At 42.0% G+C, this 16,015-nt stretch overlaps 1 protein-coding gene across 1 annotated transcript; it reads left to right on the plus strand.

Moving 5' to 3' along the window:
* Positions 1-10,061: 10,061 nt before the first annotated feature.
* LOC128741211 (uncharacterized) lies at positions 10,062-15,765 on the plus strand. The gene has a single exon (XM_053836852.1). It carries the CDS (start codon positions 12,105-12,107, stop codon positions 13,446-13,448), a length of 1,344 nt encoding a protein of 447 aa, XP_053692827.1. The 5' UTR covers positions 10,062-12,104; the 3' UTR covers positions 13,449-15,765.
* Positions 15,766-16,015: the final 250 nt, after the last annotated feature.

A 16,015-nucleotide genomic window follows, 5' to 3' on the forward strand; every position in this document is an offset into this window, starting at 1 on the left:
TGAATATAAGCCCCATTTACCGGGGCAAGTGGGACCTATCGCCATAATTTTGAAAATTCTCCTCCAGATTCATTTCATGTAAATTGATAGGCCTTTTTCGTAATTAATCCTTCGAATGGATACCACTAAAGAGTTTCTGTGCTGAAAGAATTTTAAAATAATAATAGGTATAGAAAACACAGTGGAATAAACTCAAACTATGCATTTTTAGGTCCCACTTGCCCCGATGTACCTTATTTGAATAACAAAGCAATAATATGACTGTATTCAGAGTTCAGAACAACATATTTTAGTATTATTGAATAACAAATGCAGTAGTATATGTGATATTAAAAAATCATTTTATAAAATATTTATAATCTAAAATCTTTTTAATCAATAAATTTTTTTTATGAAATATATCGAATGTCATTTTAAGGCCAAAATAAGATATGATAACAAAATTAGTTATTAAACTCATCTTACAACCGCTGTTTCAAATAGCTACTCAATAACAAAATGTGTTATCAATGTATCTCAATATCTATTCAATAACAAAATATACCATTATAACACAGTTTGATATTGTTTTTATATTATTTTGCTCTTCGCTCCTGCTCGGGTACTGTACTATAAATTTTCCAGTTCATCCAGTTAATCATCTTTCGCCTTAGATACTTCCTTCCTCTCCAAAATAGTTTAAGTTATGATCGTGTATAGTCATATACAAGTAAATAAAAATAAAACAACCGGTGGTGGTTTTAATCGCGAGACTTGCCGTGCGACTGTCGGCAACGCACCGCTTTGTTTCTATCGCACTGACCGAGTAGATAACAGTCTATCGTTCTCGGCGGTAGACGCAAAGAGCAGTCGTACAAAAATAAATATCATCGCATGGGAAGTGTATGGTGCGTATACGGGGAATGTTAGAGTTGGGAGGATAAAACAAAACAAAAGGTATTAGTTTAGTTAGTAAAACATTCGGATACCAACCAAAAGAACGTGGGTGCGAGCCACTGCACTGGCGTGCCCAAACCTGAACAGAAAAAAGGTGCCGCACCGACCTTTCAAAAGCAAGTTTTGGACCGAAACTTACCAAGTAGCGATAAGATAGCGGATCTTTTCTTACGTAATTAATTTAAACTCGATAGTTTGGAGCTCCACTATTTGGACTTTTTTTTACATCAAACTTTATAGAGAGGGATGTGTGTTCCAGTTTGGGCCCACCCGTGAAATTCAAATTGAAATTGAACTTTAGATTAGATATTAGATTAGCATTTGGATTTGAATTCTGACTTGACGTTTTGTTTAGAATTGAACTAAAAATTAGACTTCAAACTGGATCTGAATTGGAAGTTACAATTGGACTTTGAGTCGAACATAAATTGGAATTAAATTAGACCAGATGTTAGACTCAAAGTGGGCTTGAAATTGGTCTTGAAAGCATGCTTGAAATCAGAATTAAATTAGAATAGGAATTGGACTGTACATCGGATATAAATTTGGATTTGAAAGTAGACTTTAAATCGAAGTAGAAGTTGGATTTTAATTCCACTTGGGATTGGGTTAAAAATGGGACATTAAATTGAGCTTGAAATTGGACCACAATTGAACCTAAAATTGTACTTAGAATTGGGCTTGAAATTGCACTTCAAATTAGTCTTGGTATTGGACTTAAAGGTCGAAACAGGCATAAGGGGTTGCATTTCTCTCGTATTTAGACTGATTGCAGTTGCGCAAGTGGCTGGGAGACAAGAAGCCATCGGGGATTATGGAGGGAGGGAGGTGTTACGGAGTTGGGAGGGGACGGTTAACGAGGAAGGATATTTGGAAAAAGGCCTTCCGTTATAGACAGCGTGCAGAAAGGCGGGGCGATAGCCTGCATGACCACCAGCGTTACCAGTGGTGGATTTTGTAAGCTTTTGTGGAACTTGAATTCCGAGATGCATGTGCTGATACTCTATGTTATAGTTCTACCTGGTTGTTTTAATGATGTTTAATAGTGGTAACGGTAATTACCAGTAAAAATACAATTTTTCCATAAATCATCCATTTATGCTTTCGAACAAAACTAGAAACTAAGTTACTTGGAAAGCCTACAAACCCAATTTCAAAATCAAGCGAACCAACAAATGTAATTTAGTTTGCTTCACAACAAAACTATTTTCTGAATGAATATTTTAACTTAATTTAAAGGTTTCAGAAAAGGATGGAAAGCTATTTCCATTCTAACAGGCAACATCAAGCTAATATTTTTACCATGTAAAAAGTAGTACGCGACGTTGAAATAGCCAAAAATTTTTTTAACCCTTAATCTTTTGGAACAAAACAATTTGATTTTGGTTGACAAGGATTTTGTCTCCAACGAAATCACACGAAAATTCCCCTCTTAGTTACAAATATGCTTCGTATAATTAACACTTTTACTGCTGAAAAAAATGATGAAACTCAGCAATTTACCAGCTGTTAGCAGTTAGTAAATTTTTATATTCATATTAGGTAAACACATCATGTATCGATCGAAAACACATCCAATTTTTCGACTTTTCAATAAATACAAATGGTGATACTATTATCCTCTTAGCAAGACTAATTTGTGACTTTGGATAATAAACCTATTTTTATTCATATTAAAAGCCGCTTGTTGGTTTCGAGGTACGATGCTGGTCTAACAAGCCAGTTGTCGTATGCTCGAATCTCAGCTAGGTGGTGCTGCCAGATAACATCAGTAGGATTGTTACACCAACCGTAACCGTCCTGTACTTTAATTAGCCGGCTGTGAAGTCTGTCGATAAAGAAGGGTCAAGTCTTAAAAAGGACGTTTAAGCCCAAGGTTTTGCTTATTCCTATTCAATTTAAAAAAAAATCCGAAAAATGCAGAACCAGTTCGGATAGACATGTTATTTTAGGATTTCTTGTACACATTTTCAGACAGAAGGATTTCATGTTAATTTCAGTTTGCAGTGCGAGTGCAAGATAAAATTCTAAACTGATGGTCAATCCATGTATTTGGCGTTTATTTTCTAAATGCATATTTTCAAAGATTCGAATAACTTAACAATAGGACAGACAGCAGTTTTTAAACACGATCAGTGTTCACTATTAGACACACCGCCCATGTCCTTGTTCGTATAAATCCAGGTCAATCAGAACACCTGACTAACGCACCACAAGCATTGTTTGGAGAAGGATAAGCTCAACTCTACTGCAACTTGTTCGTTTCACTCGAATTATTGTCGGCTTGAATAGTGTTCCTCGAAGTCAAATGAGCTTTAGGTAACTAAACTAAACTAGGTTCAGCTAACTAATAAAAAAATTTTACTGCTCCAAAAAGTTGCTGTTCGGAGACCGCGTTTAAAACTGTGAATAGTGAAAATTGTGAATAGTACTGAGTTCTTGAAATTTTTACTAAAAGTACTGGAATTTATGCACTTTTATATAAAAGAATAGAACTTTAACAACAAGGATTGATATGGTCAGTCTTGAGCTCTTGACCTTTCATTTCCGATTCAATCATCGATTTTAAACAAGTCAGTTCCTTGACGATTGCCGAATAGCGCAAGTGTATTTCCAATCTGATAATAATACAAAAGTACAGAATTTTTTCAGTTTACTTGCTTTTAAAATCATACTACATAGTCCCGCATAGTCAAAATTAACTATCGATACGCTAAAACCATTAATTTAGACATTTTCCTTGCGCTATTTACCATGTGCGGTAATATAATCATTGAAAAATGGTTACACAAAAACTTACACACTGGCCGCTGGCAGCGCCACTTGCCATTCTGCACACAGTCTATAGGGATTTTCAGAGAGCAAACCGATGCATAATTGGCTACGTGACAGAAAAGGGAGCTGACTGGGAGCCAACAGGGGGGACGAGGAACGTGAGTATGAATGTATGTTCCTTCATAACTCTGGAATGCATAGCTGGTTCTTCATCAAACTTGGCGCACAAGTTCTTTTACATCAAATAAATTAGCGAAGGCAGGTGGACAAAAGGGGGGGGGGGTGGACTTTAACAAGTGGGGGAGAGGCCCAAACAAGCTTCATTCTCAGTTTTTTGCTCAGTAGATGATCAATTGACTACAGTGCCTCAACTAAATAGAATTCGAAAAAATAGTGTGAAGGGCGATTGTTGAGCTTATTATTATCTACACTATTGTTGAAGAAAGTATGGTTTTATCTTTTGTATTTATAGCACTATGTGGCTGCTACCCCGTTGGTAGCAAAAAGAGCGCTCATTTGGCTTACCATACTTTCTTCAACAATAGTTTATTTATTTATTTAATTCCATTTGGCCGACCGCCGGCACAGCTAGGGCTATATGGGCCGTCTGTTGATTAAATCTAGATACAATATTATAAATACCTAAATACTACTAATATAATTTTCAAGTACCTAACCTAATAATAATATAATAAGATTTTTTACATATTTACATTTTTTGATAGTTGTTTTTGAATTAAAGTAAATTAATTAGCTGGTAATGTTTATATAAGATCATACAAATCAATCTTTTTCATATATCGAATCACATTTTTAATATTTGCTAGATTATCTTCAAGAGTATCAACACTTTGAATAGATAGTTTTTTTCTAATGGCTGAATATTTGGAACAGTGGTTGAATATATGCTTGACAGATATTATTTGTTATTTGTGGAATCACAAATTGGAGGGTCTTGTCTTGTATCTTTAGATATTAGATGGGAATGCGTATAGTTAGTGTGGCCTAATCGTAATCTAGTCAAAACTACCGCGTCTCTTTTTCCAAGTGAATTTACACAAGGCCAATGAGACGTTGAATCCCGAATTTGTTGGTTGTCTGTAGTGTTAATCCATTTATCTTCCCATACTTGAGACACTATAAATTTCGAGTAGTTCTTAAAATCTTTTGCCAATATCTCGCCCTCTGGATTCAACAATAGTGTAGATAATAATAAGCTCAACAATCGCCCTTTACACTACTTTTTCGAATTCTGTTTAGTTGAGGCGCTGTAGTCAATTAAGCATCTACTGAGCAAAAAACCGAGAATGAAGCCTGGGCGAAATAAGTTAAAATAAGTTGCGTTTTACGTGCATTTAGATCGATTGCCATTGCGCAAGTGGCTGGGAGACAAGAAGGGGGATTGCTATGGAGCGGATGAGGTTACCGAGTTAACAGTTAACAGTTAACAGTTTATATGTCGTTGGATAGATAAAATGACTAGCAATTTTATGGAGCGGGTAAGAGAGCAATTTAATGAAGGGTGTTGTTAAGAGGGGGGTCCTATAAAAATGAAACACATATTTCCTCAGAACTCGAGAACTAATCAAGCAAATGGAACCAAATTTGGCATCTGGTGGTTTTTGGAGGCATGAATTAATTTTATGATGGTTTGAGACCCATCGACCTTGTGGTAGGAGGATAAGGACTCTCATACACTCATAAACAGAGATTTTTGCGTATGTGCAATATTTTCTGCTATGAAACAAGCGGTAAGCTCTGAAAGTAAACTAGTAAAACCTTCTAGGAGCAACAGACAGTGAATCAACGCCGCTAACTTACGTACCTGTTGCCATTCATGTTAGAAGACATGGCTATTCGAATGCCACGTCATATTTGCGATGAACGTGCTTTGGCTTTAATGTTATTTGTAACCAGTAGCCCTTTTAAAGGCCACAAGTAAGATTATTGAAACATGTCAAGCTACGCATAATCATATTTAATACAATAATATGTGGGCTGGTCATTCATTACTATTTCAATCTTTATGATGCTCACAAGTGATTTTTAAAAGAAATCTCTATGTCCCAATGGTTGCAGACGTCCGTCCACGTATTTTCAAAGCCACCATTGCCTACAATGAAGAAATGAATCTGAATATTTCGCTCTTCTCTTTTAAGTATTCACTCTTTTAAGCATTTCCAATGCAATTTAAATGCAAGCCAATAGGCATTTAAGTCGCCTTAAATGCTGCTTAACCCTCTAACGGGTAAGGCCGTCTGTAGACGGCCTTCGCTTTTGAAGCTCCAGAGCCGCATACGAAATTTGTTTTGAATTGACAACATGCAAAATGTGTTCAGAACAGATTTCTTGACATTTTGATATTAATATCACAACATTCTGACTATGCATTCAAAAGTTATTATTTTTCAAAAACAAAAATTCCGAAAAATTTCGAAAATAATTAATACGCGAATATTTCCTATTTTACTTTTGATGAAATAGCACATCTAGAACAAAATGATTGACCTTAAGATTTTTCTATGAGTAAATTTCATGCTTTATATCAAATTTGCAATGTATTTGAATTGAAAAAATATCTGGGTAGAGTGTTAGACATGAAAAACGAAAAAGAGAAATTGGACTTTTTCTAACCTGGGGCTCGTCCAAATAATTATTTTTGCATGAAAATCAGAACTTAAGGTTCTTTTGAGTGTACTTTCATGATAAAACAGCCATTAGCTTGATCGCATCGTTTTTACGATGTTGCCCGTTAGAGGGTTAAGAACTATTTTGGCAAAATATGCGGTTACTTTACTGCTAGCCCTCTTATTAGCTAGTTACCGACAGGAAGATTTTAAATAGAATTGTGAATGCCAATTTACAACAGCTAAGCAGCCAAAAGGCTGATAAACAGCAACCTATAGTATAAAATGCCAGGGATGCTAATGAACGATTGATTAACTGCTTATACTAATGCTTATTGGTTCCTGGGTTATTGGGTACATGTGCCAGAAATGCAGTTTACATTAGTCTTTGATCTAATGATCTGATATAGTCCTACGTCACCCTTATGTTCAACACTTAGGGCTGTATACCTTGTAGTTTTTTTTGTATGGATATTATCACTACGACCAGCATTTTGATCTGTTGTGATATCATCAAGGTATTGTTCCGCACTTCGTTATTTTTGCAGTATCGCTATAAAGTGATCGAGCTGCTTATTATCCATGCTTAAAGTGTCGGTGTTTTTCACCCCCTTTTTTCCTTCTACGCTTCGTCCTACTTTTCAACCAATGTAGCACTAGAGCCAGGAAGTGCGGAGACTAGTTATAATTTGTCCTTGGACAAGAGGGTTCATTCGCACCTCGAGCAAGCACCACTCTTATAACTAGCCCTAGCAAGAGGCTTTCATTGCGATTGGCAGTAAATGCAGAATGCAGTAGGAAGGATGTGGAGGGGCCTGAGAACAAACTCATGCTAAAGTCACCTAACATCGAATGGCCTGATTCTACTAAGATTCAAACCCACGACCACTCGCTTGTCAAGGCAGACTCGGCTACAGCGTATATAATAATACATAAAACTATAAGAATCAGTTGAAAAATCCTATGTCGTTTTTTTTAATCAGACCTGCAGTAATGATTGTTAGTAAGCTATCCTTTCCTAGACTGGCGAGACCGGCGAGCAATGAGTCAGCTTTTAATATGAACCAACTTACGCCAGGATTTAATGTGGCCAGCATAATTTGCCGGTGAATATAAAAAATTAATCTAACGATGATCAATTCAAGAGCAATAAACCGTGAAAGTAAACGATATAATGGCTTGAAATTACTGTTTTATATGGCTTTAGACGTACAAAGACTGGCCAACCTGGTCAAAGGTGCGCATCAAAGCAGCGTGCTAAGCCAGTGGAAGCGGTAGCTGCAACCTATCTACAGCGTTGAACTATCCACAGATCAGTCTCCTTTTTCGTTTGGACGTGAACTAGAGCTTATAAACTTGTGAAAACTTGTGTCCTGGATTAAGCGGGATAAGCTTGGATTTGGATGACTTGTCCCGAATGATCAAATATCCTGGAATTGTGAATTGTGGAATTGATTGATTTCTATAGACCAAAAATATATCGGTGCCCTGGCAGGTGGAGTTTGCGCCCACGTCTTTTCGGTTATCACGCGAATGTTTTACCAACTAAACTACCGCCGCCCTTTATATTGGGTAGTCTAATATTAAATTTTGTTTTAGTAAATGTTAATAAAATCTGGACTACAGAAAAGCGCCAGTTTATTCCTCAACACTCAGAGCAATGCGGGACAAAACAACAATTTACGAACAACGTGTAGATTACAAGGACTGCACACTAATTCTTAAGAATTTGCCCACTCCTCTAGCTCTAGAAAAGCCGAGAGGGAGGGGCATGATCATTCGATTCGTGGTTGTAGATAAACCGTGATGCTTCCTACCGAGTGAAATTGATAAATCTTTGAATTTCCCATCTGCTTGCGAATGCAATCACAACGGATGGATTCCAACAGATCACAGTTGTTTTGAACAGAAATGATCGGTTTGAAATGCATGCAAATGCATTTCTGTGTTCGTTCAATTGAATGGTAATTATTTTTTGAACTCTACTCTCACCGTACTCTTCTTCATTGTTCTTGGATTGATTTCCATATTTTCGTAACGTTCATATTGAGTCAGACTTAGACATAAGATGATTTATTAGCCTTTATCGGAAAGGAAGCAATCCGAAATGCTGTAGGCCCATAAAAGCTTCACCAACAACTATATTCACAACTTCAACAATCAGTATCGACCCGCATAATTGCACGTTCGCACCACGACACGACCTAAGCAATCCAACTTTATGGCTCCGTCGTCGGGTTCGGCCGGCTGTGAAACCCATTTTTCGCCCTGCAATTAGATGACTTAACTAAACAATATGTCAAACCGGGTGGGTTGCCTCGACGTCATCTCCTGCGCTGGGCTGGCTGCGGTAGCAACCGAACGAATGAAGACCGAAAAAAATCTGCCTCGTCTACCCGAAAAATAAAACAAACTCCAAACAAAACTTGACTTGTTGTGTCACGCACTCCCAACCGTTCCGCCCCTCTTCATGGGCACGGGGACCTATACCTGAAACGGCACGAAACTTGACTACATCTCCGCCTGCCACCGCCCGTCCGCCAGGCCACAGCCAGTCATCGCTGCTGCTGGCCGGCCACATCAAGGTGGTGTGAAGTGGCTCGTAAAAACGTAGACACATTCTTTGCGTGACGTCACGGTTGTGCATGAATCACGCTATACCACTTGTCTACTAGCCTACTACTGTGTATTGGCTGCTCGGTTCGGTGTCGGCCGCTGCAGGCATCAAGCACGAATGGGTAGCAAAATCATCGCACCAACCAACCATCTAACCAGCCAGCGAACAGCAAAACATCGCATTGCGTCCGAGACGGCGGCGTGACACCACACGAACACCGACGCACGCTGGGAAAAGGTTGTCTGTGCCTGACGACGACGAGTTTTCGGATGGTTTATGCTCGATACTTGACTCCAATAATGCTGGCTGGCAGGTGAGACCGCGAGCGAGAGAGAGAGCCGAGCGAAAGAGAGTGGAAAATAAACCCGACCATCAGACAATGGCTGCAAAACCGGTTGGCTGATGGTGGCAGCGCGGCAGCTCCTACACAAAAGGTTTTCCACGGGAGAGCGAGAGCGAAAGAGTGCGCGGTGAAAGCGGAGAGAGTGAGAGAATACCGCGGGCGCGGTGAGTGTGTGTGCGTGTGGTGAATTGTGTTCCATCGATTGCACTTACACTGGCGAATGGAATGTTGCTTGATACGGATCTTCCTTGGATGGGGTGTGAAGAGGAGCAGGAGTTTAAAAGAATTGAAGTTTTTCCGGTAAAAAATGTCGTAAAATTGGTCGTCGGTTCAATTAAATGCTAGTTTGATTTCTGTTAAATTTTATGGGGGAAATTGATTCCAGTTGAAAGTAATGCAATTTCGATAAAATCTGTAACCTAACTTGCAATTATCCTCTCGCTCATCTTACATTCTTCAGTTCAGTCGAAGCAGGCGCTGCGCGCTGGTGTGCGTGTATGTTTTCAGTTGCATGATTCTATGGTATCGTCTCGCTAGCGGTTTGCTTTCTCTCGCGCGCGCTCTCTCTCTCTCGGAGTTTTGATCGACTTTTCTGCTTCTGCTTCTACTGCTGCTGCTGCTGCTGCTTCTGACTGGCTTGATGGCCGTGACGGACTGGTCTGGTGTTTAGTATGCGTTTGTATTGTGTCCCGAAATGAATTGAAATTGGTCTCGTCCGCGCTGCCGTTAATGGATTTTTTCTCTACCCAAAGAGTGTGGTGTGTTTTACAGCCAAAAGAAAGCATCTTCGGAAGAGTCGGTGAAATAGCCATCTATACACACTTTTATTTAATTGGTGGTGGCCCTGCTAGGTTGGGCATTCTGCACATGTTGTGTCTAGAGTAGAAGTTGATGTGCTAATGTTGTGCGATTATTGTGGCTAAGAAAAACATAACCCACGGGTTCCGAGTTCGGGAAGACACGGTAGTAAGAAACATACAATTTGAAGTTTTTTTTTTTCCTTTGAATTTCCGAGGACCAGATTGGAAAAGGAAGAAGACACGGAAGAAGAAGCAGACTGAGTCGCCAGCAGCAACAGCAGAAGAGAAGAGGTCTCAATTCTCTCGCTCCCGCACTCCGATTGCGGAGGTGCTGTTTTCGCTTCCTTCTCTCGGACCGCAGCCAGTAAAATATGTGTGTTTTTACGTAGATATTTTCGGTGTGCCCTTGCACAAGAAGAGCCTAGGCCTCTGCTTCGCTGAGCCCTTACGAGTGTTTAAATGAATGGAGAATTTCTACCAGAAGAGGAAAAATCAAAGTGCTAGTTTGCTCTTGCATTGATGATGTGTGTCCCGCCGATGGTTGGTCGGGGGAAAGCGCAGCCCGCCTCGGTGTCGATTGCTCGAGGTGCAAATGATTTATGAGAAGGAACGAGCGCAAGGAATTAGATGTTGAAGAATATCGTGTTTGAATCGAAATATTGAGTGATTTTTTTGTGTTGTTCGTTCAACCAATCGCGACACTCTAGCGAGCGCTCGGAGATGTGCAACCGTCGGTGAAGTGTATCGGGGTATATTTATATTTTTACGGTTCTGCGACGACGACGACGACGACGGGGAAGAAAAATGAAAAATTGCCTCTGATAAATTTTCCACCGTCGTTTGTTCTAGTAGTGTTCGAATGTGAGGAAAAGTCTGCGAAGAAGTTTCCGAGGAAGCTAATAGCCAGCTAGCTAGTATAGGCCGCACCGATGGGAGAGAAAGTGCGAGCGAAGAAGAGTGCGCACACTGTGGTTTTCGAATAGTTGTTCAATAATTGAGAGAAGGAAGAAGACCAGCAAAGTGTGCACGACGGAAACGAAGAAGCTGTCCGAAGTGGTGAAGTTGCGGCAGAAGGGGAAGAAGAGGAAGAAGCAGCAGCAAAAACTTACACACAAAAATCGTCTGCCGTGAGGAAAACAGGCGCAACGGTCCCTCCAGCCGAAGTGTGTGAAGCGAAGAAAAATGTAAATGAACAATCAATATCTACTGGTAACGTTAAAGTCGGAAAGTTTCTGACACTTCAGCCAGGTCCTAGTCAGTGAGTGTACTACGGAAGAAAAATAACACATAACAGCTCGCTCGGTTCGGTTGTCTTCGTAAGGATAGTCGAAAAGTGAATGCTAATGTTTTGATTTACATGGTGGAATTGTGGTTCATCCCGAAAATCACGAGGATTATACATTAATCATGAAGACGAGCAGATAGCTGACGCAACCGAGAATAGGATTTTTTTTGTGTACGTTGTTTTCGTCTGCATTTGACAAATGAGTAACGGGGAAAATGTGATGCGTGTTTCGGATGGGGCCTCGAATTAGTGCGGTGAAGAAGTGAAAATCAACCGAGACCAATATAAAACATTTCGCAGACAGACAGACAACAACCCTGCAACCCAAGGAACGGAGAGGCAGAAACAGACACAGACAATGTAAGTGGCTAATGGTGCTACTTCTTTGCTTTTTGTGGTCTGCTTTTCTGGATTCGTCGCCGTCGCCGTAGCCGCCTCGGAAGAACGAGTTCGACAGGCGAAGCGCCTTGGAATCGACTGACAAAACAGACACGGTCAACCAGTTCCATAGTTGGGAACATTGAAACGACCGCGGTTTGGGAACAGACAAACACACACACATACACGCGCGCGTAGCCAGAAGTGATACATTTTAGTGATTCGGGCGATCATTTGAATGGAATAGAGATTTTAACAATTGGGCAGAAACCGAAGGAAGTGTGTGCATCTAAGCAGGGAGCTATCAGCGGTTTTCGGTGGGTAGGAGTACCATGCTGAAAAGATGAATAAATATAGCAAGAAGAAGATTAAGGGTGACGTCACCGAGGTGAATCGTCACCACCAACGACAAACTGCCACCAACAGCATTACGACGAAGCGACGGAAATACAGGCTACTGAACACGCGGCTAAAGTTACTACCCAGTATTCGAACCTGTTCGTATTTGACCCTGGGGCTGCTCGTTTGTCTGCAGCTGCTGATGATGACCACCGTGTTGCACTGTGCCAAAACGTTCTACATGCACTGGAATACGACGAACAGCATATTCCGGATTGACAACACCGATCACATAATCGATGTGAACAAGGGCAATTCGGCCTTCGAGTACGATCAGGTCCATATCATTTGTCCAGTGTATGAGCCGGGCACGTTCGACAATGAAACGGAGAAGTACATTATCTACAATGTGTCGAAGGTGGAGTACGAAACCTGCCGGATAACGAACCACGATCCGCGCATCATCGCAATCTGTGACAAACCGAACAAACTGATGTTCTTTACTATCACATTCCGGCCATTTACACCGCAACCCGGTGGTCTAGAGTTCCTACCAGGGAATGATTACTATTTTATTTCGACCTCGTCCAAGGACGATCTCCACCGAAGGATAGGTGGACGGTGTTCCACCAACAACATGAAGGTGGTATTTAAGGTTTGCTGCGCCGACGATCAGCATCCGCATCCAAACGTAACGTCTAGTAATAATAATATTCCTTCGTCGACGTCGGCCGACGGTGGCAGTTCGCCGGGTGGCAACGGCAACGCGGTCAGTGGCAGCAGCGGTGTATCGATCAACACCAATGCCAGTGGTTCGCTGGATGGGTTCGATCCATCGACGAGACTGCTTCCGTCCTCGACGGTGAACAGCAGCCAGGGCAACATAGTGCAGAGCACGGTGAACTGGCCGGTGTGGAACGGTGGCCAGCAGCGACCAGTTCCGTCGACTCCATCGGTCAACAACAATGGCGGAAACGGTCGACACCAGCATCATTACACTCCTTCGCCGCCGAGGACGGCAATCAACAATTACAACTACGGTGGCAGCAGTGGAAGCGGCTCTGGTGCTTATAGTAATAGTAATAATTATAATAATAACAATCCACCGTCCAATGCACATCAGAACAATAAGCCGACGAAGAAGACGAACGAGTACGACAAACACCCGAACGAGGTCGTCAAGAACGAGGAACTCACCTACAACAATGCGGCCACCGCAAGGACCAGCCGGCGAGGTTTGCTAGGATTAGTACTAATAGCGATCTGTTTGCATCTGCTGACCGACAGCAGCATCCGCAGCAGGTACAGTGCGGCAGGGTTGCCAAATGCGTTGCCATTGACAAGATAGCACGTAAGCCGATTCCTAACGCGATGCTAATCATGAGATCACACTTACACACCTACAAAATAGTTTTGAAAGTACACACACTCATACACCACTTTTACAGCAAACAGAAAAAAAAACAATAGCCATTCATACACAAGCAAACAAACAAAAAAACATTTGTCATACGAAAGACTCTTGGATCTGATTTTTCAATAGTTTTTATTTTCTGAATGAGCGCGGGGGGTTCACCCTTCTACGCTCACATTACGAAACATTCAACGATACTTGTAAAACAAGCGGGAGTCAGCAGCAGGAGCGTAAGTTGTATCCTTGTTCGTACATAGAGCAAAACAAATATCTAATAGTCCTTATAGTGTGTAGTAGTGAGTGATATTAATTTAAAGAAAAAACGAAGAAAAACAACAGTAAATGAACAGAAATAACACACAACAAGGAAAAGCAAATCACACACACATTTTTAAATAGAGGTAAATTCGAAGACTGAGAGATTTGACGAGGCACACAGCCAGAGCCGTGTGAAGGAGATCCGGACGATAGTTTTGCGCCTCGGTTGGCAGCAGAGCAAGCAGACCATTTTTCACGAATTTGTCATAAACCATCGTTAGAACAAACGAAACAAAACAGAAAATAACTACCACAAAACGGTAAAAGCCGGAACGTCGTTCCGTCGTTCTTGATCCTTTTTTTTGGTGGCCTGTCCAAAAAATTGCAATCGTCAGAGAAAGCCTGCGAGCCGGGAAATGAACCAGTCCGGCCGCCCGCCCGCCCACCGCCCGACGGTTCAGAAAGATTGAAGCATTTCAATTTCGGAATAGCTGAGTCTGAGTCTGACTCTTTTGGGGCGGCCGCCGGTCGGGGCTTCAAAAGGAGCAGTCATCCAGCTAGTCCTAGTCCTAGCTAGGACTAGCTAGCTAGCAGCTAGTTGTAGATTGTACATAACACATACGTACTAGGCACAGGTCGGCCGACAATGATTTCCACTGCAATTTTACAATTAGTATTGCTGCTCCGCTCCGGCATCGGCTTTTGCAGGTTATGCCGGAGTTTTCGAACCCGGCCTAGACGCTGCGCCGCTGCTGCAAGGCAGGCAGATTAGAATTTCGATTTTCCCAGCAGCAGCACCGAAAGAACCGGCTTCGCTTGGGTTCCGTTGCCAGTCAGTAAGTTGCACAGCAGCTCGGCTGGTTGCTGATTTGGCATGCGGTAGATTTTAAAAAATTTCGGTTAGATATCTGCATATTCTTTGTTTTCTTGCGGGGGGGAGGCTGTGCTTTTTATTTTTTAGCCAACCGGGTGGCAGCTGGAACTGGGTACTAAGCCAACATTCCCGGTTGGGTAGGCCTTTGCCGGGCGTTGGAAGTTTGAATTTTTTCCGAGGCTAGTTAGGTGCCTCCTGACTGACTGATGTTTGGTAGTTTTTGATGGGAACTAGCAAGCAATCCGTTCCAGACTGCGACTGCGGAGTTACGTCGACGACGACGACCGTCGGTTTTAGTTTTATTGTTTCGAGTTTTATCTAGTTTACGAGTGGCTGAATTACCTGGATGGTAACGGCCTGAGGGAAAGGATACGTTTTCCGGTTTAGTTCTGTCTGGAACAAGGCCTGAGGCAAGTTTATGCTGTGGGATCCTTTATAATGCATCCAACAACTCAGGCTCTCAGGCTCAGGCTCACAGAAAAATTACCGTTCTTTTTACCAAAATTAAAAGAAAATAGTAAATTGCAGTGCAAAACTAGAATTTTTTGACAACAAATTATTTGAAGATCCTTTCGCTTCTCGGAAAAGCTTTCGACGAACGGCCAGCGGCCGTCCAACTTTCGGTGGCGGGTGGTGGATTTTTCGGGCCGCAAAATTTTTGAGACAGCACACCGGAACCTGAACCTGAGTCAGCGCTCGGTTCGGTTCCGTTCCGTTCCGCCGTTTGGTTCGGTTCGGTTCAGTTCGGCGGTGTGGCATTACGTTGTTGTGTTTTTCCCGTGTCCTCCCATCCCAGGGGGATTTCCTAGCATGGGGGCAAGTGGAAGACCGAGCGTGGTACGAGAGTTTGGGACGACAAAAAAGAGCACACTGCTCTGTGTACACGTCTGCCTGCCTGGGACTCCGATAGTAATTGGTCTCCAGGGTGATTTACAACGTTTCCCTTTCGAAAGTATGCCGACATGCCGACGTTGGACGTTGCTGCGGCTGTGGCGGTTAGAAGCAGCAGCAGCAGCAGCGGTGCCATCTCGGGTGCTCTCGATGTTGGGAAACGTTTCGATGCTAGCGGGAGGGGGTGCTAGCTAGCGGGGGAACGGGTTCGTGGGAGATTGCCATTAATTCCGGGGTTCTGTGCATAGTCGCTTTTAGCAGCGTTTGTGTTTTTTTTGCCTCTCATTTTGGGCTCTGCGGGGCAAAATTTGCGAAGGCAGTCAAATTCGACCCGGCGGGGACCGAGAGACTGGCGGCCATCATCAGTCATACACGCCGGCAAACGGCACCTGGGAAACGTGCTTAGATTTTCGGCAATGTCGAGCCGAGCGAAATGGGAAATACAATGAATAAAAAAAAAGCAAACTAAAATCGCAAT

This window comes from Sabethes cyaneus, chromosome 3, assembly GCF_943734655.1.
Source record: "Sabethes cyaneus chromosome 3, idSabCyanKW18_F2, whole genome shotgun sequence".
Classification (NCBI taxonomy): Eukaryota; Metazoa; Arthropoda; class Insecta; order Diptera; family Culicidae; genus Sabethes; species Sabethes cyaneus.

Bases quoted from the DNA above. Each gene is read 5' to 3' on its own strand.
- LOC128741211 (XM_053836852.1), top strand. From the start codon at position 12,105: ATGAATAAATATAGCAAGAAGAAGATTAAGGGTGACGTCACCGAGGTG.